Here is a 26,496-nt window from a genome sequence, read left to right on the forward strand (position 1 = left end):
AACTGCAAAATGCTTCAAAAACAGAAAGGAAGAATTTAAACAATAACAAGAGCGAAGCTGGAGCAGAAATGAAAACAGCTTCAGAGACGTTAAGTTTCTTTTCCTCTTAGTTTCGTGGTTCACATCAGGTCAGGAGCATTATTACGCTGATTGTTTCATTTCAAAGTCCAGCCTGTTGCATAACAATGATTATGTGTTTTATGCCAAGAGCAATATTCAGAAACACACAATAAAAAAAAATACCTCATTTATCAAAGCAGAATGAAACTCCACCATAGCTATAGCACAGACCTATGTTTGTATTTGTTGTAAATTATTTTTATACAGTCAAAGCAAAGAAAAAAGATAATAATGTATCATATAAATCCACAGAGCGCAGGTTAGCTAACAGTGACCTCTGACCTGACAGAAAATGAATACACTTCTTCACTTGTTATCAGAAATCTCTCATTATCACACAGATAAATTACACAAAGACAGAATTTGCTTTCAGTTTCATTTACAACCTCTGTGAGTCAGTTTAACCCGGTGTTAAGTGACGACGGCTCTGAATAAACTCTCATTGGCTCAGTTAAATGCGGAAGTTCCGTTTCTGTCGCTGTTGTTTTTCACTTCGTTGATGGCTGCTGGGTGAGCGGGAGCTGCTGGGGCCTCGCTTTCAACATGGAAATGTAAAACATTGTTTCAGAGAGGTCCTCATCCTCTTTTAGATAATAATGGTCTAATAGATCATTATTATCTATTAGGCCATTATTATCTATTAGATAATCCTTTCTAACTGATAATCATGAAGCCATTAATTCTTGTGCTCCTTTTGGGAATAAACGAAGTCACCGCAGGTGAGTTAAACATTTATTTATTATTTTTTTTTAGGTTTTTCGGTTTTAATAGAGAAAAGGCTTTGTATCTCATGCGAATTTAATCAGTGTACGAAACTTAACGACTTGGGCGGGTTTCGCCAAAATGGCTTCATGCCACGGAGATAAGTTAAGGAAATTCAAATTCTAAGGACACTCTAAAGTTTTCTAAAAGGTGGAGGACTTGGCCATTTCAGTCTCTAAAAAGTTCACAACACAGGACAAAAATCTGCACAAATAATAAAAAAGCTTGTTGTCATTGCTGGTGCTGTACATTGTTATTTTTAGTTACATTGTGCATTATTATTGTTAGTTACATTGTGCATTATGCATTATTATTGTTAGTTACATTGTGCATTATGCATTATTATTTTTAGTTACATTGTGCATTGTGCATTATTATTGTTAGTTACATTGTGCATTATGCATTATTTTTAGTTACGTTGTGCATTATGCATTATTATTGTTAGTTACATTGTGCATTATGCATTATTATTTTTAGTTACATTGTGCATTATTATTGTTAGTTACATTGTGCATTATTATTGTCAGTTACATTGTGCATTGTGCATTATTATTTTTAGTTACATTGTTAGTTACATTGTGCATTATTATTTATTTAGATCACACAAAACATGAATTTCTTTATTCATAATGGCGGGGTGAGAATAAACATTGGTAGATGAATAGATAAATACAAACTTGCCTTGTCTGACCTTTAACCCCAGACCCGTAAATCTCCCAGGGGAGCTGTGATGTCATGACGTGGTTTGTCCAGCAGAGCAGTGATGGTGTGATTTTTAGGGAGCTAGCTAGCTGGTCCCAAAATAAAAATAAAAACAAGCAAAAAACATGTTTTATAAAATGCATTAGTTAATAATTGGAGATGGAAGCAACAGAGAGGGGTGTAAGCTTTTCATGATGGACCTTTACCTTTATATAACAAAAAATGCACCTGATACAGCAAAATGTTGGAGGCAAAAAGGCATCTAGAAATATGCTTAGTAAATATTTAATTATATTAATAATGTAGTTTTGAAGCCAGAAAAATCCAAAATATTGATTTAACCTATATGAACACATTCACCAATTGCACAACTGTCAGGCCGAGACTCAAAGCAGGACTCAGGACTCAGAATGCAGAGATGACAAAAAAGGCTTTAATTGGATTGCTCAGAGATCCCTCACAGAGGGACAAACAAATGGCCACAAAAAAACCTAGACGTTAATCTGATCAGTGAAAACAAAAAACTCTCCAGAAGGAGGAAACTCAAATCAAAGAAACAAATCATAAAATTAACACAAAACACACTCCGAATGGAGGAAAACCTCAGGACTAAGGAATTAACTAAGAAAAGACTAAACAAACAAAACTTTCTCTTCGAGAGGATTCACAGGCTTACTTGGAACTACTTTGGTTGAAGACATGAAGCAAAGCACGAGAACAGGTTGAGGACGATAACACTCTGGCACGAGACAAGGCGAACACAGACTACTTAAACACATGGAGGGAAATAGGGGACAGGTGGACACAATCAGGAATCAGGGAAGACAATCAGACTTGTGACACATGAGGAAGGGCAAGTGACCTGAAACAAGAGGAGAGTTACTTTTCAAAATAAAACAGGAAATGACAGGACAAAACAACCCCAAGACAAGACGTCCTCACCACGGTGTGACAACAACAAAATGTATCCAGATAAAACGATTAAGTTGTTGCTCTTTTTCTCTCAGTGACCCACTCTCTGAAGTATTTCTACACTGCGTCTTCTGGAGTCCAAAACTTCCCACAGTATGTCTCTGTCGGGACGGTTGATGATCTTCAGATAAGCCACTGTGACAGCATCTCCAAGAAAAATGTACCCAGACAAGACTGGATGATGAAAGTCACAGAAGAAGACCCACAGTACTGGGAAGATCAAACCCAGAACTGTGTGAAGCACCAGGATGCCTTCAGAGCCAACGTTGAAATTGCAAAGCAGCGATTCAACCAAACTGGAGGTTAGTTTATGTGAAACTGTTTACACACATACACCATCCGCTAATGTCTGCCATAGTATAATGTTATAATGTCTATATCTAGCAAATATTAATCACCAGAGATGAATTCATTTAACTGAGTTCACTTTTATAGAAGAGCTGACAGAGGACTTTTCTTGAACCCTCACATAGAAAATGTCTCTTTCAATGGTTCCTGGGTATGAATATAGGGCATACCTACTGGATTAGATCAAGTTATCAAGGGTGTGTGTCATAATGAACGTGTACAGTTCTGGAACAATTAACTGGTTCATCAACATTATCCATATACTAGTGTTAATGATCAGAGTAATGATCGGCCACTTCTGTTTGTTTTTACAGGGACATTTGCTGCATTTCTTTGTCACCGCTATAAATTAAAGAATGATGTTGGAGCTGAAAACGTCTCAAAGATCTGCAGCGAATTTAAATGTGTCCATTAATAAAAGCACAAAAACATTGGGGGCTGAAAACCATCTGTTAAAAAGTACAACTCAGTTTCATCATCACACTTTAATTTTTGTCTTTCTCATTTTTTTATTTGAGTTTTTCGTTTCAGTTTTCAGAGTTTGCTCTGTTGTGGTAAATGGACAAAAGACTTTAATTGACTCGTTAGTGTCTGTGCCCGAATTGTTTCTGTTTAAATCATTCTGTAAAATACATTGTTCATTGTTGTTTGGACAAAAGAAGCAGTTTGAACATTTGTCCTCAAGCTCCAAGCACAATTGATGCAAGCAACAAGCTTTTAATTGATTAATAAAAAAAAAAGCCTCATAGTAATACTACTACTAATAGTAATAGTAATACATAAAACATAAAGACATAAAACTCAAACAACCAGCAGTGACACAGTAAAACCAGATTAAATGAAACATTTCTGTTCTGATTCATACATACATGTCCTAGAACCAAATGAGGTTCTGTCATAATAAAAAGAAAAAGTAATAACAAAAAAAATTCTGCCCTATATACATTATATAGCACTAAAACACTAAAACTAACAGATTAGATCAGAGCACACTGACTCCATAATGTTCCTTCCTCTCTCTGTCTCTCAGGTGTCCATGTTTTCCAGAGGATGTATGGCTGTGAATGGGATGATGAGACTAATGAGGTGAGAGGTTATGAGCTGCTTGGTTACGATGGAGAAGACTTCCTGTCATTTGACCTGGAGACAGAGCAGTGGGTCGCTCCAAAACCAGAGGCTTTCATCAGCAAAATGAAATGGGATAGTTATAAATTTGGCCTGAACTACTTAAAGAAGTACCTGACCCAAGTATGTCCAGAGTGGCTGAAGAAGTATGTGAACTACGGGAAGAGCTCTGTGATGAGAAAAGGTAAAATCATGTGTGTGCGTAGTTCAATAATGGATCTATTCGTCTGTGTCTTCTGTAGCCATGTCCTCATTTTCTGTCATTATTATCTCACATCTCTTACATTTCTTATAATACAGACACTTAATTGTCTTCCATTTACTCCCTGCAGCTCTCCCCTCAGTGTCTCTCCTCCAGAAGACTCCCTCCTCTCCAGTCAGCTGCCACGCTACAGGTTTCTACCCTGACAGAGCCATGATGTTCTGGAGGAAAGATGGAGAGGAGATTCATGAAGGAGTGGAACGTGGAGAGATCCTCCCCAACCATGATGGATCCTTCCAGATGAAAGTTGACCTGAAAATTTCATCAGTCTCACCTGAAGACTGGAGGAGGTACGACTGTGTGTTTCATCTCTCTGGTGTGGAGGATGACATCATCACCAAACTGGACGTAAAGGACACCAGAAGCAACAGAGGTATTTCTGCTGTTAGTTGCGATAATGATAATGTGATTAAATGAAGTGAGATTCACCATTTTTTAATATTAAGAACTTTTCCTCACTTGTCCAGGTCTGATGGTCTGTTCCTCTCCTCGAGACTCTCCACACGAAACTACAATCACTCCTACAACAAAATTGACAAAAATATAGACAGAAAATTGACGCTCTTTTCTCAATATAATAATCATGACTTGACAGTGAGATTATTTTCTCTTATCCACTGCAGACTGTGATATCCAAATTTTTTTTTTTTAATCAATTTTGAGTCTCGTATTTCTCACAGTAACATCAGGTCTGACAACAAGTCTGAGCAAACGTGACAGAAAATGTTACAGATCAGGTTGAGAGCAGATAATGAGCTGTGTTTGTGCTGCTTCGTTTATTTTACATTAACAAAGATGCATAGAGCAGGATTTTATTTGATTGTTTGTACTTTTCTATACCTTTGGAGACTTTCATTTCTTCCTTTATTTATTAACTTCCTACTATACTATTACACACTTGCACAGCTGTTCATGTGCGGCGCTTCCTTTATTTCCTGTGCTCAACAGGGAAGCTCACTGACACGACCACTATGATCATCATCATCAGCCTCACTGCAGTTGTTGTAGTTGTCGTCCTTATTGCTGCCATTGGAGTCAAACTTCACACAAACAAAAAAGGTGAGACACCCAAATATTTCCAGATTCGTTACTTATTACTTGTTTTAGTGTTTGAGTCGACGTTTGTGCAGATAGCAAAATGAAACAAGCTCCTTGTCTGCAGACATAACAGAATAAAGTCATATTAGGACAGTAGCGTCATAACGTTAGAGTGAAGAGACAGAAAAGGTCTGTCTACACTGTATCCACACACCGATCAGGCATAACATTATGACCACCTTCCTAATATTGTGAAGACTCATCAGAGGATGGACATGGGTCTTCTGAGGGCGTCCTGTGGTGTCTGGAAACACAGTGTTGGGTCCTGTGGGTTGAGGGCGGGGTCCTCTGTGGATCATCCCACAGACACAGATGTTTACTTCTCCTGTCAGTGGTCATAATGTTGTGGCTGATCACTGTATTTATAAATACACTGTCTAAACTTTATCTGCAAAATTGTTACAAGTTTGTAATGTTGGGATTCATTCAAAATTAAATATTAAAGAGGATTTATTTTGTATGAACATTACAAACTAATAACAGTTCTGCAAAGACACTTAAGACATTGACAGTTTTTTTTTGTTGTTGTTGTTTTGTTTTTGTGTAGATAAGAGTTCTGAGTTCGATTCATCTCTCAAGCCTCATGTAGGACGTGTGTTGAGGACAGGTAGGTCTGTCCGTCTGTTTGTCCTTCCATTCAGATGTGTTCCATGAATAAATCAGATTCATTGTTGTGTTTTGCTGTTTTGTTCTCCTCAGTGTCTGAGAGTTCTAGTGGTTCCTCTGTGGGTAGCGTAGGCAGCAACGCACCACTGATCCCAGGTAAATGTTGTCTCATTTTAATTCTGTCTGATGTATCATGTCTTTAAGGTGAAACTTAGTTCGCATGTTATGAGCTATTGTTGGTTTTAATTGTGTCAGTGCAACAGGACCAAACAGGGCCAGGGTAAAAAGCTTTAATGAGTAATACATTTAATTTTAATAATTCTATTAGTCATGGAGAAATCGCTGCAGGTCACTCTTAAAACCCTTTTAACCAAAGTAATAATTAAACAGGCCGTCATTAGTCATGCACAAAGTAAAATCCACTGCATGAAAACAAATAGAAATAAATGACAATTAATAAATAAAAAAACATGACTTGAACAAATAAAAGATTCCAGTAATGTTGTTTGTTTCATTTGACAGTCAGAGCCAGAGTCCATCTGTCCGCTGTATTATAGTAGTGTAGTACTATAGAGCCCAAAAACCAATAGGGTGAAGACAAGTATAGAAGAAACTGTTACTGTAAAACAGAAAAGTAGTAAAGTGAAATGAAACAGGAAAATAATGTGTACAAGACGTCAGTGGCAGGTTTTATTCATCCATTTTCAATAAATAAATCACATACTTTTTCATCCTTTATTTCATTATTGTTCAAATCATTTCACGTCCTCTTCTCCTCAGACTCTTTTAGAAGTTCTGATCCTTAATCCACTGAAAGTGCACAGTGACACGCCACTGATCAAAGGTAACAGACGTCTCTGTACCTCAACATGTGTAGCTACTCTTTGTTTGCATATTATGAGCCATCCTGGGTTTGTGTAACATTTTTCATACGTTCCACTTGTTCGTGCATTTTGGAATTGTGATGTTGCTTTTCAATTATAACTTTTTTTTTTTTAATTACTTGTCTGAACAGACACAAGTGATGATGAGAAGAGGAGGGGGAACTCCACTCTATAAGGAATCTGCAGCATTCAGCTTTGAGTGGTATCTTCCCTCTCAGTCACACACTGATGAGATAAATAACAATTATAAATAATAATAATAGGCAAATAAAATCAGCAAGTAAAGACTTAACAAACAGATTATGATAATAACACACACATATATACATACATATAACCATGTTGTTGGTATCCTCTACCCTCCTCTGGACAGACTGTTCCAGCTGCTTAACAACTATAAGAAGCTTCACCTAATGTTTTTCATGTGATTTTAATGAATATTTTCTCAAGCTTCAAACCATCCTGATCATAGACAGGAGACATTTCAGACTAGTAGTTTGGAAACAGAGAGGTTACCAACGTATCAACATTACTCTTCCTCTGGGTTTAGTCAGTCTCCTGAGGCAGAGCTCTGAATGTGTTGAAGCATTAAGTTTATAACTGCATGAGTCTTTAGGTAAATCAGCTTCCTGATATAGATGCCGCATTTGTAACATGACCAAAAAGTAGACTGATGTCACACCTCATAACAAAGAGTTCCTTTATAATATAATAGAAAAATCTAAGAAGTAAAAATGGATAGCTGTGCTGTAATTAATTGTGCTACAGGTAAACTCTAGATAGAGAGTTGTTTAAAACTCAAAATAGAGGCTTCATATCTTTACTGAACATTAAATGTCTTCTCTGTCTCTGTTACATGAAGTTGTAGAAATGAAAAATGTCTATTGTTGTGCAGATTGTTTCTATTCCATCATTTATGTTGAGGGTCATACATTATGCATTTTTAAGTCAGTCTCTTATGGGGTTTAATGTTTAAATGATTCACCCATTCATGTTCAGTATTAAGATACACTGACTACTATTCACTCAATCATGAAAATCACATTAATTCAGTAGATCTGTTGATCAGCTTTGATCGTGTGTGTTAGTATTGTTGAGAGTTCTGATTTTCTTTCGTAATCTTAAAAAGCTTGAATTTTATTTTGCTTTCTGGATGAATCTATTTGACACGACACAGTTCATATGAGAATTATTTTTTTAAAAAAAGTGACAGTTGACAGTTAACTTGAATATTAAGAAGACATTGGATTCGTCTGTTTTTGGTGTTAATCGTCTAAATAACCTGAAGGCAGCACGTAATGAGTCAGCAGCCAACAGATGGTTTGTACGTGACACTGAACATGAAGATTAGTCTCATTAGTTTGAATCATAGGCTTTAACAGAGTCTAAATTGTAAAATTAAATTTAAAAAAAAGGCGAAGATCTGTGCGATTGACTGAACCAACAGATTTGAAAAGTTGTCTGAGGCTGTGAAAGTCTCTAGACACAACTAGAGTCAAGACACAGAAACCTGGTGTTGTGGTTCACATTTAGTGTCAGGTGATATTAATTTATGCTGTGTTTTCATACCTTAAGTTACTTCTTCAGTCACGTTGTGGAGGGCTGTCAGATAAGTTTGTGGATGTTTTCTTTTTGTTTGGTGGTAGTTACAGTCGACAGTAACTTTCAGTTCTTACAATAAATAACAATTAAACAATAAACTGAATATTTGTCATCACTCCTTGTCGTCCTTTTAACGCTACAGTATTGTATGTCTAACGTTTCTTCTCAGTAACATTAGAGCTGTGTTATATAAAGTACCAAAAGGTCATACTTTAGTATTAGTATTTCCCATGTTGAAATCAGGTCCATATAAATGAGCACATGTCTCTCACTCTATGTTATGTACTTTATAATCTCACTGGAATGAAATATGAACGTCTGTGAATTGAGAACCAAATATCAAGCGACTGCGCCACAGGTTTGTGTGTCTGCCTTTACAAAACAACCAAGGAAGACACAAAATGGCAGCGCCCGTGTTTTCAGATTAAAAAAGGGTGTGGCACAGTGAGAATGCGTGTCAGCATGTATCTGTATGAGTGTGATGGAGCATGCGCCTCAGCTCAGAGACTTTACGAAAACCACACAGCGCTGTCTCCTGCAGGATGACATTTAACTGTTCCAGCGCATTTTAAACCGGTTCTCTGTTTTTACCATCTGTAACTAATTTAACTTGCAAACGTTCTTTAGAGATACAACACTTCCTCACATAAAGACGGAATAAATTTACCCAAAGTTGGAAAGTAAACAGAAGATGTAGCCAAATCTGTTTACGTGCAGATGCTAACTTTGCCTTTTAAAAGCTGAAAGAGGAATTACTGACTAATTAAAAACAACCTTAAAAATCTTAAAAATAACAGTTTACTGTAAATCCTATAGGTATCACATATCAATTAATCAATCAAACTTTATTAACTGAGCACTTTTCATACAAAGGATGCATCCTAAAGAGCTTTACATAAAAATAAAACGATAACAAAAAATAACAGACCACACACACGTGGACACACACACAGACATGAAACTTGTTAAAACACAGGAATTTAAGAGCAATGAGAAAACGCTAAGAGAAACTCTAGAGACATAAAAATAACTGCAATATATGACAATAATAAATCAAATTCATTTAAAATGTATACTTAAAAGGTAAAAACATAATAAGTTAAAATTAGTTAAGTCAGATTAAAAAGATAAAATATTAAATAAGTAAATAAAATAAATAAGGTTAAAAAAGTAAGTCAGACAAATAATGATTAATGATAAAATTATAAAATAAATATATATTTTTTGTTATATATTGTGTGTGTAGGTGCACATCCTATATTCCTTCTTTTTTTAAACAGTTGTTTACTTTAAACTGAACTGAACATTTTGTTTCCATGTTTGGAACATGTTTCTGGGAAAAAGGAGATTAAAGTGAACAAACTAAGATGGTTTGAGTCTTATACAAATATCTGTCATGCAGATCCACTAGAACTACAACTTTTCATCTTATTGTATTTAAGTAATGTTATAAGGAGCCACTGGGTACATATCCATTATTATGTAGATGACTTCCAGCTGTATTATCCTATGAAACCAGATGAAATAAAGGCTTTCCTGGTAACTTTCTGACTTTGAACGGAGACAAGAGTGAAGCTGCATTTCATTAGTCTAATAGCATATTTGCATAAAAGTCTTATTTGCCCGTGGGGCAGCACAACGGTTCGGTTACCACTGATGCCTCCCAGCGAGAAGCTTCGGGTTCTTGTCCAACTGAACTCTCTGTACCGGCTCTATTCTTGATTTTATATTTTTATTCTCAACATTTGCACATTTTTTGTTTACACCGTCGGCCTTTGAGGAAGATAATTTATTTAACCTGTATTGTGTTGCACATGTCAGAATTGACAACAAAGTTGACTTAACTTCTTTTGCATAGATATACTTTATCAAAGTAGGAACATCTTGTGTGTTTTTCCGTGTATTTGCTGTTTACATCCTGGACTATTGATCATAAAGGAGCAACACATGTTATAAGTTGGAACTATGAAACTGATCTAAACTGAAAATTAAACGTCTCTGTTTTCCACACAGTCATTTACTTCTGCCCTTGTCTCCTTTCCAACCTTCCTCTTCACTCTCCCACCAGTCAGTCTGTCACCGACCTTCACCACCAAATCTTACACATGTGGTTATTTCCCCAGTCCACCACCTGACACTGATCACATGATCTTGTCCTGAAATGTCTTTCCTGCCGTCAGTATTCACTTCACTTCTGCTGTGTGTCTCAGGTCAGCTGCTCCTGGAGGTGCTGAGGTCCAAGTGGAAGCTCAGAGGGAGCAGAGCTTTTTCTGTTGCTGCTCTTCTATTGTTTTCATTGTTTTAATGTTTTATTGCTTTTAATTGTTTTATGTCTGAAGCTCTTATTTTCCTCATGTACAGCACTTTGTCTTTGACTAGCTGTTGTTTAAAGTGTTATATAAATAAAGTTGAGTTGAGTTGAGTATTCCTCATCTACTTTGACCACAGTCTGTTACTGGAAAGTCACAGAGAATGAAAATCAGGCACTACAAAAAAAAAAAAAAAAAAACGCATCAAAAGCAACGTTGCTTCTATTCATTGACCAAGGCTCTAACAACCCCCCCCCCCCCCCCCCCCCCCAATAAAAATCCACTTTGCATTTAGATTACTGAAACTATTTCAAATTTTATTTTAAGAAAATTCAATGCCATCACAAACATTCAGTTAACATCTGTCTGTGTTGCAGGTCGGACCACAAGAGACATTGCACCCTTTGCTGTTTCTGTTATTGCTGGGTACTGATTAATAAAATGAAAGAAAACCAGGAAACCTGACCGTTGTCTAAACTTTTCTTGAACATCATCCAGCCACTCACAGGTCACCGAGTTAACAAGGTCGATAGGAATTGTCATATTTTACCAAACCTTATTGAGTGTTAAGTTTTGTGATTTTTTAAGTGGCATTATGCGGGCACGATGAAAGGGGATACTTCTGAAAACCCTGACATTTTCAGAGGCTTAGTCGACCTAATGGCATCTTTTGATCGGGACTTGAAAATGCAGCCATCTTTAGAGGCTCTTCAAAAACTCATGCAGAGACGTGCTACACTCAGGCAGATCTTGTGGTCCATGTTAGATTCCCCCTGTAGTTTGTGTCTTACTCAGATGAGAACTGATAAAGGCTGCATGACCATTTCTAAAACCTCTGCACTGAAATGCTTCGTCATTTTTATCTTTGCTCCAGGTCTTTCTCTGCTCACTAATGAAATGTCTCCCAACATCTCTGTTGAGTATCAGTTGGTACCTTCAGAGGTCGCTCCAGTTTCAGACATCACGTCCCCAACAAGCCAGCGAAGAGTCACAAGGCTCCATAATATAGCTGGCAGAAATAAATGAAATTTGCCATGTTCTTTCTTCTTACTCTAGTTTGTTTATACCTTCTAGACGTATTCTTGTTTGTGTTTGTGCTCTTGCACTGGAGGGAGATGCTCTCTCCAAGATGATCTTCTTCTAATTAAATGCTGATATTAGTGAATGTATAGTTTTATACTGGAATGGCAGCCAGATTAAAAACATGTAGTTATAATGGAAGTCTATGGAGCATTTTTGGCTACGAGGACGTCCAGATGTTGTATCTGAAACTACATAAAAATACTAATGCACTCAAATCAGTTTTATTACTAATCTTAGACATAATCACTACCAAGGTCCACCCATACTTTATTTTATGGAAATTCAGACTGGCATTTAAAGAGTTAAAATCCTGAAAAAATATTCAAATGTTGGTAGTTTTGAGCAGGTATGAAGTTGTTTCAGTGATGTATGGAAAACAAAGCTGAAAACAAATACTGATGTACGAGGATTTTATGGCTGTTTTTTACACGCATAAACTTTTGCCATCAAGTTGTCCAGAGGGTGCAAAATGCATCACGAGTGTATAAATTACACGTGAGACTAAAATACACTTTAAATTTCAGAAATTGTGTTAAAGAGAAGAGTTCCTGCAGAAATTCAAGCCACTCCCACAACTCAACACAGATATGTTTAAATTATTATTATTATTATTATTATTATTAATCATGTTCACCCTCTGCAGTAGCAGATCTGAACCACTAGAGGGAGCAGCTCTCCACAGAGTTTTACTGTAACATCTATGAAAACTACTTTCTGTGTTATTTGTATTTTTATCTGAATTGTTTTCAGTCCCAGATCATCAACAGGAGGAAAATCAAGATGTTACTGTATCACAGACTCCAGGGAGTTTATTTGTAGTTTACAGTGACCTCTGACCTCCCATTGATACATTTCTGCACGTTACATCACACTAGTTTAAGAAAATAACAACACAAAGTCTGAGCAGCATGAGATTATAAACACTCCTGTAAAAATGTAACAAGTTAGAAGAAGTCACACTTTAACTCACACATCATCCATCATCATGTTACACTCACTGGGATGAGAAGAACTTACTTTCACTTTCGTTCACAACCTCAGTTGTTCAGATTCACCCAGATTTAAGTGACGTGGACTCACAATAAATTCCTATTGGCTCAGATCGAGGCTCATGTTGGCGCTTCTCCATGTTTGTTCATCGTTTCAGCTTTGGAGATGGTGCTGGAAACAAAGACTCGATTCTTCTGGATAAAACTTATTTCTGAGAGTTTGATACGACGAAGACAATGAAGCTGTTCGTGTTTCTGCTTTGCCTTGTTCACGGAGTGTCAGCAGGTGAGTTACACGCTTTTAATTTGGTTAATTTTAACAGAAAATATTTCTGCCTAATATTAATTATATTAGTGTCAGATGTTTACTTACAGGACTGAGATGTCTCCTCTACTAGATCTAAACTTTATATTTTTAGCGACTGTTTTGTCATGAATTAAAGTCAAATGTCTATTTCTGAGAAAAGCTGTGGAGAAGTCGAGAGGAAACGATCCGAGCGGGTTCTGACTAAAATGGAAGCATCATTACGCAGCGTAAAAGTCCAACGCACAACACAAATAAATTCAGATAATACGAAGACAAATGTATATGAAGGAAGAAGGACTAAAACAATAAGTTTTCTTTCTACAACTACATTATATGTGGAACATTTGGCCATTTCAACCTTTAAATTGTTCATTGTTTTGTTAAATGCAAACTTTATGCAGTCCTGTCGTTAATTGTGAGTCGTATAAATACTCTAGTAGCTCTTTTATTCAGTAGGTTGTGTGGAATTTGAAGATAAACAACTTTCTGCTTTGTTTAATATTTAATTTTATCCGCGGTATAAACTAAATTACATACATCCTAACATCACATTTTATTTATTAATCATCTTGAAACTAAATTTCACTCAGAATATTCACTGTAACCAAGTAAATATGATGTATTTAATACAAATTGTTCGACCTCTTCATATTTTAGTCAAGACGATATAAAGATATATATGTTTTCATTTTAACAGTAATTATCTACAGGCTGGTTAGTAACAAGAAATTATATTAATTACAGAAATCAGTGTCTTAATTATAGAATTTATCCAGAAACTCACAAGATGATTTTTAAACAGCTCAGATTGTTCAGTATGAAACAAGTTAAAAAGAATAATAGGGAATTATTATTGAGTTTGTCTGTGTATGTGTTTATATAAAAATAACCATGTGCTGCTTGTATTTTTAATCCCCCAAATATTTATGTCAGTAAAAACCTAAAACTCCAGTAGGACTTTCAAGATGTTTGATCATTTTTCTTTTCTTTATTATTTCTGGTAAGAAGTAACAAGAAATGATATTAATTACAGAAATCCTGAAGTTTTACTTGAAGCAGTGTCTTAATCATAAAATTTACGCAGAGACTCACATTTTTAAACAGCTCAATTTGTTCAGTATGAAACAAGTCTAAAAACTAGTGAATTAGTATTGAGTTTGTCTACTTATGTGTTTATATAAAAAATAATCATGTGCTGCTTATATTTTTAATCCCCCAAATAAAAACCTAAAACTCCAGTAGGACTGTCAAGATGTTTGATCATTTTTCTTTTATTCATTATTTCTGGGAAGAATTACAACGTTTCTTTAAGGTTGATTTTACACATACATGATTCAGACAGTAGAGGGCAGCGAAGGATTCTGAAACAAAAAGTAACTTGATTGGAAAAGTATTTAGTAGTAGATTTAGTAAATACTATGTAAGTGTTAATATAAAACTGTGTAGTGTGCAGTAACTGATACTAACTAGTACCTGATCAGAGTATAAGACAAAGTTCAAATGTACTTGAAAATCTGCATTTCTTTGTTATAAAAAAATTATTAATCAGATATATTCAGCACTTAAGTGAAACAACGTGTGACAAAAACATCAATAAAAATAAAATCCATTATTAGTTAAAAATGAAAAATGATCATAAACGTTATAATGAGAATTACTGTTTTTTCTTTCATTTCAACATTGATTTCAGATTTTCATTAGTCACAATTTATAGTATAAGACAGTGATAATCAGATTCATTTTAATTACTTGAATATGTAAATTTAAATCATATGCAGTTCATAATTAACATATTTTGCCTTTTTTTTATAACTGTGCTAAAACAATAACAAGCAGTTTAAATTAATTATTTCCAAAAAATAAATGTTTTCACTGGAAACTAAACAGGATTTAAACTTTATAGTTAAAACTTTGAGGATTAGTTTAATATTTAATCATATAATAATAAGTTGTAAATCTGTATATTTAGTGTATTTATTTGTTTATTGTACAACAGACGTTATGATCAAAGTGGTTCCTGTATTTTCTTTCTTGTTGTTATTTCTGAAAACTGAACTCTTTTGTTACAGTGACTCACTCTCTGAAGTATTTCTTCACTGGCTCATCTCAAGTCCCAAACTTCCCAGAGTTTGTGGTTGTTGGTTTGGTTGATGAAGTTCAGATGGTTCACTATGACAGCAACACCCAGAAAGCAGAGCCCACACAGGACTGGATAAAGAAATACACAGAGGATGATCCACAGTACTGGGAGAGAGAGACTGGGAAGTTCTTGGGTTCCCAACAGTGGTTCAAAGTCAACATTGAAATTGCAAAGAAGCGCTTCAACCAAACTGGAGGTTAGTTCATGTCTCAGTTATTATAGATAAAATATTTACTTATTCATTGATTTTAATAAACTGTTGTGAACACACACACTCTGTATCATCCATTAACAACATTCACATTGAATTGCTTAATATGTAGATTTTTCTTAATTCACTTGAACACACAAAGTCAGATTTAACTCAAATTTCTGAGACTGAAGACTGGACCCTGGTTTACTGCTCTGACTCTAAACTAAACACTTAATAAAAAGATTGTTTCCTCTAAATTAGATCAGAATAAATCTACTGAAATTAACACAGTCTGTTGATTAACAATAATTAACTTTTACAGTTTAAACACAGCCAATAAAGTGACATCATGAAACAACATGAACGCATGAAAAACGTCTCATTCATGTCACAGATATAAATAGTTTAACAGCGTCACTGAAAACAGTTTGTTCATCCAAAAATAAATATACAAATTTAGATTAAATCACATTTACTTGACCACAGAGTGTCTGTGACTATGATTATATAAATAACTCAAACAGTTTATTGATTTGTTTATTATAAAAATATTAACTGACAGGTCTGAAGATCAGATAATGATTTATTTATATTTTTCCACAAATATAAAGTGTTGTACATGTTTGAACATTTGCTGGTTTTTATTTGGAATCATTGTGAATTAAACATTGTTCGGTGTTGGTTGGACAAAATAAGTGATTTAAAGATTCAAGACTCAAATTTCTAAAATAATAGACTTTTAATAATTCATTAATTAAAACAGACATTAAATCATCAACTATGACAAGAATGATTAGTTTAAACTCTAAACATGTTTAAAAACTGTGATTTATTTACATTTGTTCATTAATAATTTATATATATTTTTGGGTGTAAACCATTTAAGCTGTAACTCAGTTTTAGTATCATTTTAAAATATTACTAAAAGCTTTAATGTGACATACAAATAAATGATTTAATGTACAGTAAGATATCAGGTTGTAGTTCCTGAGTTTGTGTTTCTTACTTTTAGTTTGTGAGTCTCAGTTTGTCTCAGTCTTTAAGGTCAAAGGTCACATGTTTTAAGGGCCGGGGTTTGTCTCTGTGCTGCTCTCCTATTGGTCAGATAAACTGTCAGTCACATCCTTCACTCAGCTCTGAGAAGTGACCACATCCTCTGAAGCTGTTAACATTCAACCAGTAGCTCTCAGTAAAAGTTGAGACTGAACTTATTTCCTGTGTCTGTTTTCATCACTGATCCATGAAACCTTCCTGCTGACATCAGATCAGCTTCTGGAAAATAATCTCACTGTGTCTCCAACCCTCCTCAATAAGTTACTGCTGTTTACTGTGAGCAAACATGATCCTGTTCATACATCTGCTTTATGTAAAGATCTCAGACCAGACTGAAACACCTGATCACTGAGGAAAAGAAATGTCTGGATATTTTCTTGTTCCTTTTTAGCTCAGAAACAGAAAAACGAATAAAGACGACAGCCCCCATGTGATGATCAGTTTAACAGACAGTCTGATCTGGTTAAAGCTCCATTCAGTCCTCTCCTGCTCTCCTCCCTCTCATATTCTGTCTTTTAATTCACACACTCGCTGTTTAACTGCTCTCATCGAATTATTTTTCTGTTTGTGCTGTCGGACAAACGAATGAGCAAAAAACAATAAATAAAACAGTGATTTGATTGTGGCTCATAAATTCTTAGTAAAAGCAGGAAAGTTGTAGCTTCTGTGCTGTTGAGCTAAGACGCTGCTTAAATTCATTAAAAATATATAAAATGACAGGAACTGATGATTAGTTTTTAGTTTTTAGTTGGACAGATGAAGAGAGGATGAAATGATCCTACTAGTTAGTGAATATATGTGTCAGTTAAATGATCTATCTGAGTTTTTCCTTCATATTCAGGATGAAATAGAAAATACAGTAACAGTGTGGTGTATCTGCTCAGACAGGGAGCTCTCTGTGACCACACTATATACAGGTGTAGTTATTAAACAGCGCTCACGTTGGTTTTCACTTCATGATCCTAAACTAGTGATTTAAAAACATCTCAGCGCCACAGTGGAGGAGTTAGCCTGGTTTAGCTGCTAACGTTAGCCTGGTTTAGCTGCTAGCGTTAGCCTGGTTTAGCTGCTCACGTTAGCCTGGTTTAGCTGCTAGCGTTAGCCTGGTTTAGCTGCTAACGTTAGCCTGGTTTAGCTGCTAGCGTTAGCCTGGTTTAGCTGCTCACGTTAGCCTGGTTTAGCTGCTAGCGTTAGCCTGGTTTAGCTGCTAACGTTAGCCTGGTTTAGCTGCTAGCGTTAGCCTGGTTTAGCTCCTAACGTTAGCCTGGTTTAGCTGCTAGCGTTAGCCTGGTTTAGCTGCTAGCGTTAGCGCTAATGAGCCACAGTCACGTCACTGTTTCTGCTCGTTCACGTGACAACAGGAACAGAAAACATCTATTTAAATGACAGCAGCTGAACTGTGTGTGTTGGTTAAAAATGCAGAAAGGCTGTAGTTGATGGAGGAGAGCAGGAGAGGACTGAGTGGAGGTTGAACCAGATCAGACTGTCTGTCAGACGGATCAACAAGAGCTTTACTGCTTCAGGAGCTAAAGAAGAACCAGGAAATGATTCAGTCGTGTCTTTATCTGATTAGTCATTTTATTGTGGTTAAAAATATTCACTAATCTGGCAGAAATACACATGATGTTAAGAAGCTACCTAGTGTTGGCTCACAGTGAATGTCAGAGAACTGTGGACGTCTTAACTTTCCAGAAGGTTTTTCTGTTATTAGCAGCGAGGTTTCACAAATAAATCAGAGACAAACTGACTGTGAATATGAATTAAATCTTAACTTTTAGAGCGAGCTGCTGGTCGAATGCTAATATCACCAGAGCTCTTTGAAGAAGCTCAAAGAAAAACTGAGACTCACAAACTAAAAACAAAATAAGAAACACAAAGTAAAAGACAAACACAGACTGGATTCGGTTCACTTTACTTTACTGAACAAACAGTGATTAAATAATTAATCAATAAATCAATGAGTTGATCATAAAATGAATTGAACCAGGTGATCATTGAACTCTTTAATCAATCAGACATTTGTTTGTTCCTGTTTCTCAGATATGAACATTAAATTAAATTAAAATTTAATTTAAATTAAATCCTGTTCAGTGTTTGTTGGACAAAAGAAGCAGCTTGAAGATTTATCCTCATCATTATTCACTAATTTCTGACATTTCACAGTGAAAACAAGTGATAAATAAATAAAAACACTCGTTACATAATCAGCAGTGACACAAATCTTCAGCTAAAGATCTAAATTTGTTGGAAGAAACAGTTTAGATGAACTCTTCTGATCCAGTGTGTCCATAATATAGTAGAACTACAGTAGATTAGATTTCACATTTAACCTTTATTTGCTCCTAGTGTTTCTGTGCCACAATAAACTCAGAATATTTAAATGTGAAGTTAATGAATCGACTGGTTGATCAATATGAACATGAATCAGTGACAACTTTGATTTAATAATAATTGTTTAGAGTAAATCCAGTCTTTAGCTGTTTGTTTCTGACTATTAGAAACAGTTATGATTTTTTTATTTTATTTTAAAGAATCAAATAATAATTCATGGATATTGAAGAGGATGTAGGATTGTCCACTGTGTCCCTGTCTCCTGTCTGTCTGTTCTGTCTCTGTCTAAATGTCCAGTAGTTTCCATCAGACCAGTAACAACAGTAGGAGTTGATCCTCTGTGTCTGTTGATGAGTGGAGCTCTGTGGTGAAGATTTGATGTGAAATAAAATAATGAAATGATCTGAGTCTGGTTCACTACAGGTTCTCTGTCTCTGTCTCTGTCTCTGTCTCTCAGGTGTCCACATTGCCCAGAGGATGTATGGCTGTGAATGGGATGATGAGACTAATGAGGTGAAGGGATATGATCAGGGTGGTTATGATGGAGAGGACTTCATATCATTCGACCTGGAGTCAGGGCAGTTTATTGCTCCAAAACCAGAGGGTGTCATCACCAAACACAAGTGGGACAATGACAAAGCTTTTATCGCACAGGAGAAGAACTACCTCACCCAGATTTGTCCTGAGTGGTTGAAGAAGTATGTGAACTATGGGAGGAGCTCTCTGATGAGAAAAGGTAAAATCACATGACCTCAGTTAGTTTAATGAACTCAGTGTTTATATCCCTCAGTTACTTTTCTACCACAGCATTATAATATATGACCAACTATTTACACTCAGTTTATAATCTTTTTCTCATTTTAAGAGAATAGTTGTAGAGATGATGACTAAAGTGACCTGTTCACTGGTTAAATTAATAAGTAGCGAGTCAACTGTCACAATTTGTTTTTTTGTTTGTTTGTTTGTTTTGTTTCTTTTTTTCTGGTCTATTCACATTACCAACCAACCAACACCTCATGTAAGCACTACATTGTAAGATAAAGAATTTCCCCTTTAGCCACACACTAGTAGCCAGGTAATCAGTTTTTCCTTTGAACGTGGAGAGAGATTTCTGCTTCACCAAAAGTTAAAAACATTAGTATTTATTTTCAGTTCTTGACTTCATATTAATAAAGTTTTTCATTACAAATAGTTTACTAAAGTACTGGCACAATAGAAAATATTTAGTATGTAGTGCTGTAATCTCAGTATCAATCAATACAAATATCAATTTACTGGACTGGAAACAAACAAATAAACTGCAAGTACACAATCATTTGTATAATCCAAATAAATAAAAGTAGCACAGTCAAATTCCTAAACAGTACACAAACATTGTAAATTATTCTGTATTATAGGAAAAATAGAAAGGTAAAGTGGATGGCCACATGTTATAATTTCTGTTATTAATCAAAGACACCAGACGACTCATCGCGAAATTCACCTGCCCAAATACAGAAAACTTTACACAACTGTCCATGTGGGTCTTAGAAGATTCGTGTTTCTTGATCTTTTCTGACAGATGGTGAATGTCGGTGACTCCTGTAGTTGTCCATGCTGTGGTGTCTGCCGTCCCGCCATCAGGGTGGAACAGTGTGCAGGGGTAGAATAAAGGGTTAGCCGTGTCACAGCCTGCTAGCCAGGCTTTCCGCGAAAATCCCTGATTATATGACTTACCTCTTTTAGTAGAAATTTACTTGATATTTAAATTTGGTCTGGGAGGGTCCTAATTGTTTGGTTGCCAATTTATCCTCATTGCTACGACGACTGTAGGATATTTCTTTTCAATGAAACGATCAAGTTGCTCCGTACACTTGCCGTGCTGATCTTGAAAGGGAGTAGCACAAAGTGGCGACGCCGTTATATTCACGTTACGTCTGACGAAAGCATGTTGGAGCCACACACACACACACACATATATATATATACATATACATATATATACATATACATATATATATACACATACATATATATACACATATATACACACACATCTGTGGCTATATCTATTGTGTATATATCTATGATTGGGACGAGCCCTCCCAGAACTCATAGAGATTGTCTTGGAACGCCAGAAAAAATTGACATTACATTAGAGTCAATGGGAGCAGTTGGGGCGATTTTCAACCTGACCGAAATCGCCCCAAAGGGCCCTTACCTCATGGAGTACTGCCTTACGCTGATTGGACAGTGACATACACAGAAGCTGAAACTGTCTAGAACTGCCACAAGCACCGTAACACTGTGGAAGAATATGACAGGAAAAAAATCCTCTTTTTTTCCCTTTGGCGGTTCGTCGCCCGATCGCACTTATGGACAAACCGCCCCTGTTCACATAGTATGTGAAGTTAGCTGTAATATAGAAACTTAATTGTCTTTGTTCCATCTGTCTCCCTCCAGACGTCCCCTCAGTGTCTCTCCTCCAGAAGACTCCCTCCTCTCCAGTCAGCTGCCACGCTACAGGTTTCTACCCTGACAGAGCCATGATGTTCTGGAGGAAAGATGGAGAGGAGATTCATGAAGGAGTGGAACGTGGAGAGATCCTCCCCAACCATGATGGATCCTTCCAGATGAAAGTTGACCTGGATGTTTCATCAGTGTCACCTGAAGACTGGAAGAAGTACGACTGTGTGTTTCAGCTCTCTGGTGTGGAGGACGACATCATCACCAACCTGGAGCCTGAAAGTGGAGGTAGGAAACATGTTTAATTTAATCTAATCAAAGTTGTGTTTTGTTGTTATTGGTGGTGTTTCATGCCTCCTTCTCTGGTTTTGTTGTTTGAATTGAGAATCAACTTTTCCTTTAGTCTAAGTCTCATTGATCAATTAGTCATAACACCAGTATAGTGAAGCTATTAAAATAATATTCCATTACTAGTGACTCTGTTCTCGACCCTTTCACACCAAGCGCGGTTTTTCGCTCGATGTGAAAGGGGCTTTAGTTTACTCACGTTAGAGACACTGATTGAATTAACTTAAACTACCAATATGTTACGTAACGTTAGCTGGCCATCAATATTTTGTGAATGTCTAGCTTTTTAACTTGTAAAAGTTATTATGAGTTATCTTAAGCTAATAAATCTACCTTTTCCTTGGTAAGTCGCTGCCCTTTCTTTTTTTCAAGATCACGATATCACGTAGCGATAGTTCTCTTCGCCATTGTTTGCAAAATGTGAAACCTGTAAATTTGCACAATAACCCGACTCCCTGTCCCCCGCTCTCTCTCTCTCTCACACACACACACACACACACACACACACACACACACACACATTGGCCCCTCTCCTTCTTTTGGAGTTAATGGCGCTTCACTTGGTGCATTACTGCCAACTACTGGGATCAAGTGTGGAGCAGAAGTTTGTCAGAAACAAAAAATATTTAATAACAATTTTTAAAAATCGTCAAATTTACCGACTCGCACATGCGTGTGTAGATGGAAACTTTAGTCGCGCTTTCTCAAATTTTAGGGGCAAAATGCGACCGTTCAGGGGTCTGGAGCCCTGCTCTGTTTTATTCATAATTATTCATTCACATTTACATGGTCATGGTGGATTTAGACTTGTTAAAGTGTCAGGCCTCCTGTGAACTGTAAGAACATTCATGCAGATGTTCATTCAGTTTTAAACATGTCAAATAATTATCACGTGCAGTGTTCTAATAAGGTTTTCAACCAGTACTAATGATGCATCTCTACAGTATTTCTGGTAGTTTGTCTTAATCCTTTGATCTGAAGTTTCTCCTGTTGTGGTTCTACGTTCCTCAGGGTTCCCTACTGCTGCTGTTATTGGAGGTGTTGTGGCATTGCTCCTCCTGGCAGCCTGTGTAGCTGGAATTGTCATCTGGAAAAAACGCAGCAATGGTGAAGAACAAAAATATGGTTTTATTTTACATAAAACTCATCATACATCCAATATGTATTTAACATTTCCATGTGTTTTTGTGTTGATGCTCTTGTAGCTTCATGTGTTTTTGTGTCTTGTGCTTGTGACATCACATAGTTTGTTTAGTGCATAGTATTGCTGCACAAAGCATGTGTTATTTTTGTGTCCTCTTATAAAGTCTGAATAAATAATTGTCTTTTCTATTTCAGGGTTTAAACGCGCTAACAGTAAGTATTAAATTAAGTTGATTATTTGATCACATTTATGTCTCTCATGATATTTGTGAGCTTCATTTAAAGATGATTAAAATCATAAAGAACAACATGTTAGAAACCATTCCTTTCTTTATTTAGCTTCTGACACTTCATCATCATCATCTTGACGTACAGACCCAGAGAAGGTGAGTGGACACTAAACACAATTGATCAAACTAAACAAATATAATAGTAAAGTCTCCAAAGCTTCTGTTGTTTCAGGTGAACTCACATGTAAACATGTAGTTGTTTGTCTTTTTAAAATGATCTTTGTGTGTTTCATTGTTTCTGCAGGAAAAAGCTCCACTCGTATAAAGTGAAAGGTGAGAAGTTGAAAAATGATGGGATTTTTCAACTTGACCTGAAGAACGTTATGAAAAATAACACTTGAATGCACCATCAGCAAAATAAATTTCTCAAATTTTAATTTACATCTCAAATCAAGTTGTTTCAATATGTGTTTAAATAACTACTAGAAACATTTACTTGTGTTCAGGCTTCATTCATTCATGTGTAGGTTTCTCCAACAGCTGCCAGGTTGTTTTTAACCACTAAGCGGTTGTAGAAGATGAGGATAAGAGAAATGTGTTCTAGTCATAGTGTTGTTGAGCTGTATCATGTCATCAGGTGTTTTTAATCCCTGCATCAGCTTTTAGAGGCCAAAGATAAGAAGGATCACCTGCTGCTTAACGCGGACAAGACCAAAGAGATGGTGATTGACTTCAGGAGGAAGGGAACTGCTCCTCAGCCAGTCAGTATTCTTGGTAGGGATGTGGAGGTGGTGGAGTACAAATACCTGGAAGTGACAATCGATAACAGACTGAACTGGAGGACCAACGGTAGCTGTGTAAAAGAAGGCCTGCAGCAGACTCTACTTCCTGAGGAAGCTGAGGTCCTTCAACGGGTGCAGTAAGATGCTGGAGATCTTCTACCAGTCTGTTGTGACCAGCACGCTTTTCTCTGCAACAACAGAGCTCCTTCTCCAAGACACTCAGACAACTCTGAGTCTCAAAGAACGCTACAGGAAATCTTTCCTGCCTCCAGCCACACGCCTGTTCAACTCCTCATCTGTATGTGTATGTACAGTGTGTTATACTCTGTATAACACACTGTACATTATTTATTTTTCCTTCTTGTATTCACTTTTTTTTCAGTTCACTTATTTTTATAATTCTGTAAATAACGTGTATATCTATCTATCTATAAGTGGTGAAGAAAAGAGTGAATGTTGTGTTAGAATGAACACACAACTGTCGACACAGTCTGTAGTGCTGTTTGTCTTGATTTTTAATTTAAAGTTAGTTACATATTTCATTGTTTACTTTCCAGTAATTAGTAAATTAAATTTATAATTTTATCATTTATTATTATTAATTTGCTTAATTAGAAATTTTCTTGAATCTGTTTTTAATTGGCTCATATTTATTAGTTTTTCTGGGATCAGTTCTTTTATTACAGTTTGTGAGTTAAAGGGATTTGGTTGTGATTTTATTACTGTAAAACTTGGATTTTGTAAATGCTCAAAAAATAAAGTGCTTCTGAAAACAATTAACATTTTCTTTGTTTATTAATAGTTTCCTCCTTTAAAGAATCAACTTTGTCATGTGTATTAGGTGTAGGAGTAATTTAAATGCATATTAATGGCTTTTCTGTACATAATTATACTTGGGGATTATTATTATTATAAACAAGATTATTTCTGAGTGTCAAATCAAGTTGTTTTGATGTGGTTACATTTACCCTCCAAGAATACTTCACATGGTGTTGTAATTATTCATTCATGCTTTATTCCTGTTTATATGTTTTCTTATAAATCAGTGTGTGGAGAGATGTAAGGTTGTGTTTGAATGAATTTTGAATTATGAACATTAAATCGTCAGAAACGAGTTCATCAAACAGATTCGATTAATTAATTTCAACAATGTTTTTTATAGTTATACACCTTGTTCTTCCTTTAGGTGTACAACAATCACTTATACATAGTAAACTGAAAAAGAAAACAGCTTTTTCTACATCTAGGTTTTATTCGTGCCTCTTATTTATTTGTTGATTTTCATCTGTTACATGTTCATGGTTTGATGACACTGAACCAGTTCTTAACTTAAGGAGTCCAGTCTAGTCTCAACCACTCGAAATGAATCAATACATGGCAAAGAAAAAAGTTCTCCACAGAGATGAAAATTTATATTAATCCTGTTTTAATTATGCCGCTCTACTTTAACAAACAATGGGATCCCAAGACTGTTGAAATCTGTAACATTTCATGCTTTCTGGGGTCTGGAGAGTTGCAGAGAGACTCATGAGTTTAGTTGAGGTTACTACATGAACTCACTGCAGCTGAATGAATGAAAGCAGATCAGTCTGTTCATCCATATACTGACCATAAATAAATCATGTGGACACAACAATTCGTGACTGATCAGAGGGAGCTGAAGTCTGGACTCTCTGTCTGACATCATTTACAGAGTTTATGATCATCTTATTATAGAACTGTTGCATGTTATGAGCCATTAAGAGGTTTTTAATATTGAAATGCAACTTTTTCTCTCACTTTACACACATTGGACTTTCAGAAATCGCAGCTCATTTAAATATTTGTAGTCATTTGTCTGAAGAGCATAAAGAGGAGAGAGAACTTCATTCTATAAAGAACATGAGACTTTGAGTGAAATCTTCCCTCTCAGTCATATACACAGATTTCTTCAAAGTGCAATCTTGTTTTTGTCTTTTGTCTGCTTTCCATCATGTAATTTGCATGTGCATGTCTCCCGACATTTCAGTGTTTCAATGTTTGTGCTCATTAAGCAGTTTTTTAAACATGCTCTCTTGACCAATGATACATCCTAGTTTTAGAAACTATTAGTTTTAGAAATTAATTCATATTTAGGATTCATGCTGGTATGCTTAAAGTCAGTATTGGATGAATTATTATTATTTTTTGGTGGTTCTAATGTTTGTTTTTTTTAATTAAGACATTCATTTCAGTGGTTTATTACATAATGCACCAAATTATTAAATTTTTTTCATAAAAAACTGAAACACCCGCAATTTGTAACAAGTGACTCAAAAATGTAACAGTTTATAACGAAATGCGGCTGTTTAATCTTGACTGTTTAATCTTCTAATCAACCTTCAAATTAACTTTATTAACTTCAGACTGAATCAGATTCAGCAGGAGGCTACAACAATGAGGCTGGTTGTGATCATTTTTACTAGGTGAGACGTTAACACATTAATGCAGCAAGACACATGGCCCATAGTTTCTGGAGCTGATACTGGTACGGAGCCAGAATCCTGTCTCTAAAGTTTGGGATTGAAAATAATATCAAAAGTTGTCTTTCAATGTTCTGATTTTCAGTGTCCAGTTATTGTTAGGATGTTGATGTGAAGGGTATGGGGCCATAGTAGTATTCATTCGCTGTTTCTGGTGAAGA

The 26,496-nt window shown here is 35.8% G+C and overlaps 2 protein-coding genes across 6 annotated transcripts; both read left to right on the plus strand.

Annotated features, from left to right (window-relative positions):
- The first annotated feature begins 598 nt into the window (after positions 1–598).
- On the plus strand, positions 599–10,903 carry LOC125020558 (class I histocompatibility antigen, F10 alpha chain-like). 4 transcript variants are annotated; one of them, XM_047605984.1, is made up of 9 exons: positions 599–677; positions 749–839; positions 2,592–2,858; positions 3,935–4,213; positions 4,362–4,664; positions 5,240–5,350; positions 5,937–5,996; positions 6,089–6,151; positions 10,692–10,903. In XM_047605984.1, exons 2-9 carry the CDS (start codon positions 788–790, stop codon positions 10,784–10,786), a joined length of 1,230 nt encoding a protein of 409 aa, XP_047461940.1. In that variant the 5' UTR covers positions 599–677; positions 749–787; the 3' UTR covers positions 10,787–10,903. The 4 variants fall into 4 exon arrangements, 3 of the variants coding, with proteins under 3 accessions (XP_047461940.1, XP_047461941.1, XP_047461942.1); XM_047605985.1 differs by lacking the exon at positions 10,692–10,903 and adding exons at positions 6,776–6,839; positions 7,011–8,596 and having other exon boundaries at positions 602–839; XR_007114218.1 differs by lacking the exon at positions 10,692–10,903 and having other exon boundaries at positions 602–839; positions 5,240–5,349; positions 5,935–5,996; positions 6,089–6,153.
- A 2,087-nt stretch (positions 10,904–12,990) lies between these two features.
- Positions 12,991–24,610, plus strand: LOC125020561 (BOLA class I histocompatibility antigen, alpha chain BL3-6-like). Of its 2 annotated transcripts, none has more exons than XM_047605988.1 (8): positions 12,991–13,148; positions 15,239–15,505; positions 19,344–19,622; positions 21,329–21,619; positions 22,691–22,804; positions 23,018–23,035; positions 23,162–23,208; positions 23,357–24,610. In XM_047605988.1, the coding sequence occupies exons 1-7, from the start codon at positions 13,100–13,102 to the stop codon at positions 23,188–23,190; spliced, it is 1,047 nt and encodes a 348-aa protein (XP_047461944.1). In that variant the 5' UTR covers positions 12,991–13,099; the 3' UTR covers positions 23,191–23,208; positions 23,357–24,610. The 2 variants fall into 2 exon arrangements, with proteins under 2 accessions (XP_047461944.1, XP_047461945.1); XM_047605989.1 differs by having other exon boundaries at positions 22,691–22,786.
- Positions 24,611–26,496: the final 1,886 nt, after the last annotated feature.

The sequence above is a fragment of the Mugil cephalus genome, chromosome 14, assembly GCF_022458985.1.
Source record: "Mugil cephalus isolate CIBA_MC_2020 chromosome 14, CIBA_Mcephalus_1.1, whole genome shotgun sequence".
Lineage (NCBI taxonomy): Eukaryota > Metazoa > Chordata > Actinopteri > Mugiliformes > Mugilidae > Mugil > Mugil cephalus.

Bases quoted from the DNA above. Each gene is read 5' to 3' on its own strand.
- LOC125020558 (XM_047605984.1), top strand. From the start codon at position 788: ATGAAGCCATTAATTCTTGTGCTCCTTTTGGGAATAAACGAAGTCACC. The intron at 840-2,591 runs GTGAGTTAAACA...TTTTTCTCTCAG, and splicing joins AATAAACGAAGTCACCGCAG to TGACCCACTCTCTGAAGTAT. The intron at 4,665-5,239 runs GTATTTCTGCTG...TGTGCTCAACAG, and splicing joins GGACACCAGAAGCAACAGAG to GGAAGCTCACTGACACGACC.
- LOC125020561 (XM_047605988.1), top strand. From the start codon at position 13,100: ATGAAGCTGTTCGTGTTTCTGCTTTGCCTTGTTCACGGAGTGTCAGCA. The intron at 15,506-19,343 runs GTTAGTTCATGT...TCTGTCTCTCAG, and splicing joins GCGCTTCAACCAAACTGGAG to GTGTCCACATTGCCCAGAGG. The intron at 19,623-21,328 runs GTAAAATCACAT...GTCTCCCTCCAG, and splicing joins GAGCTCTCTGATGAGAAAAG to ACGTCCCCTCAGTGTCTCTC.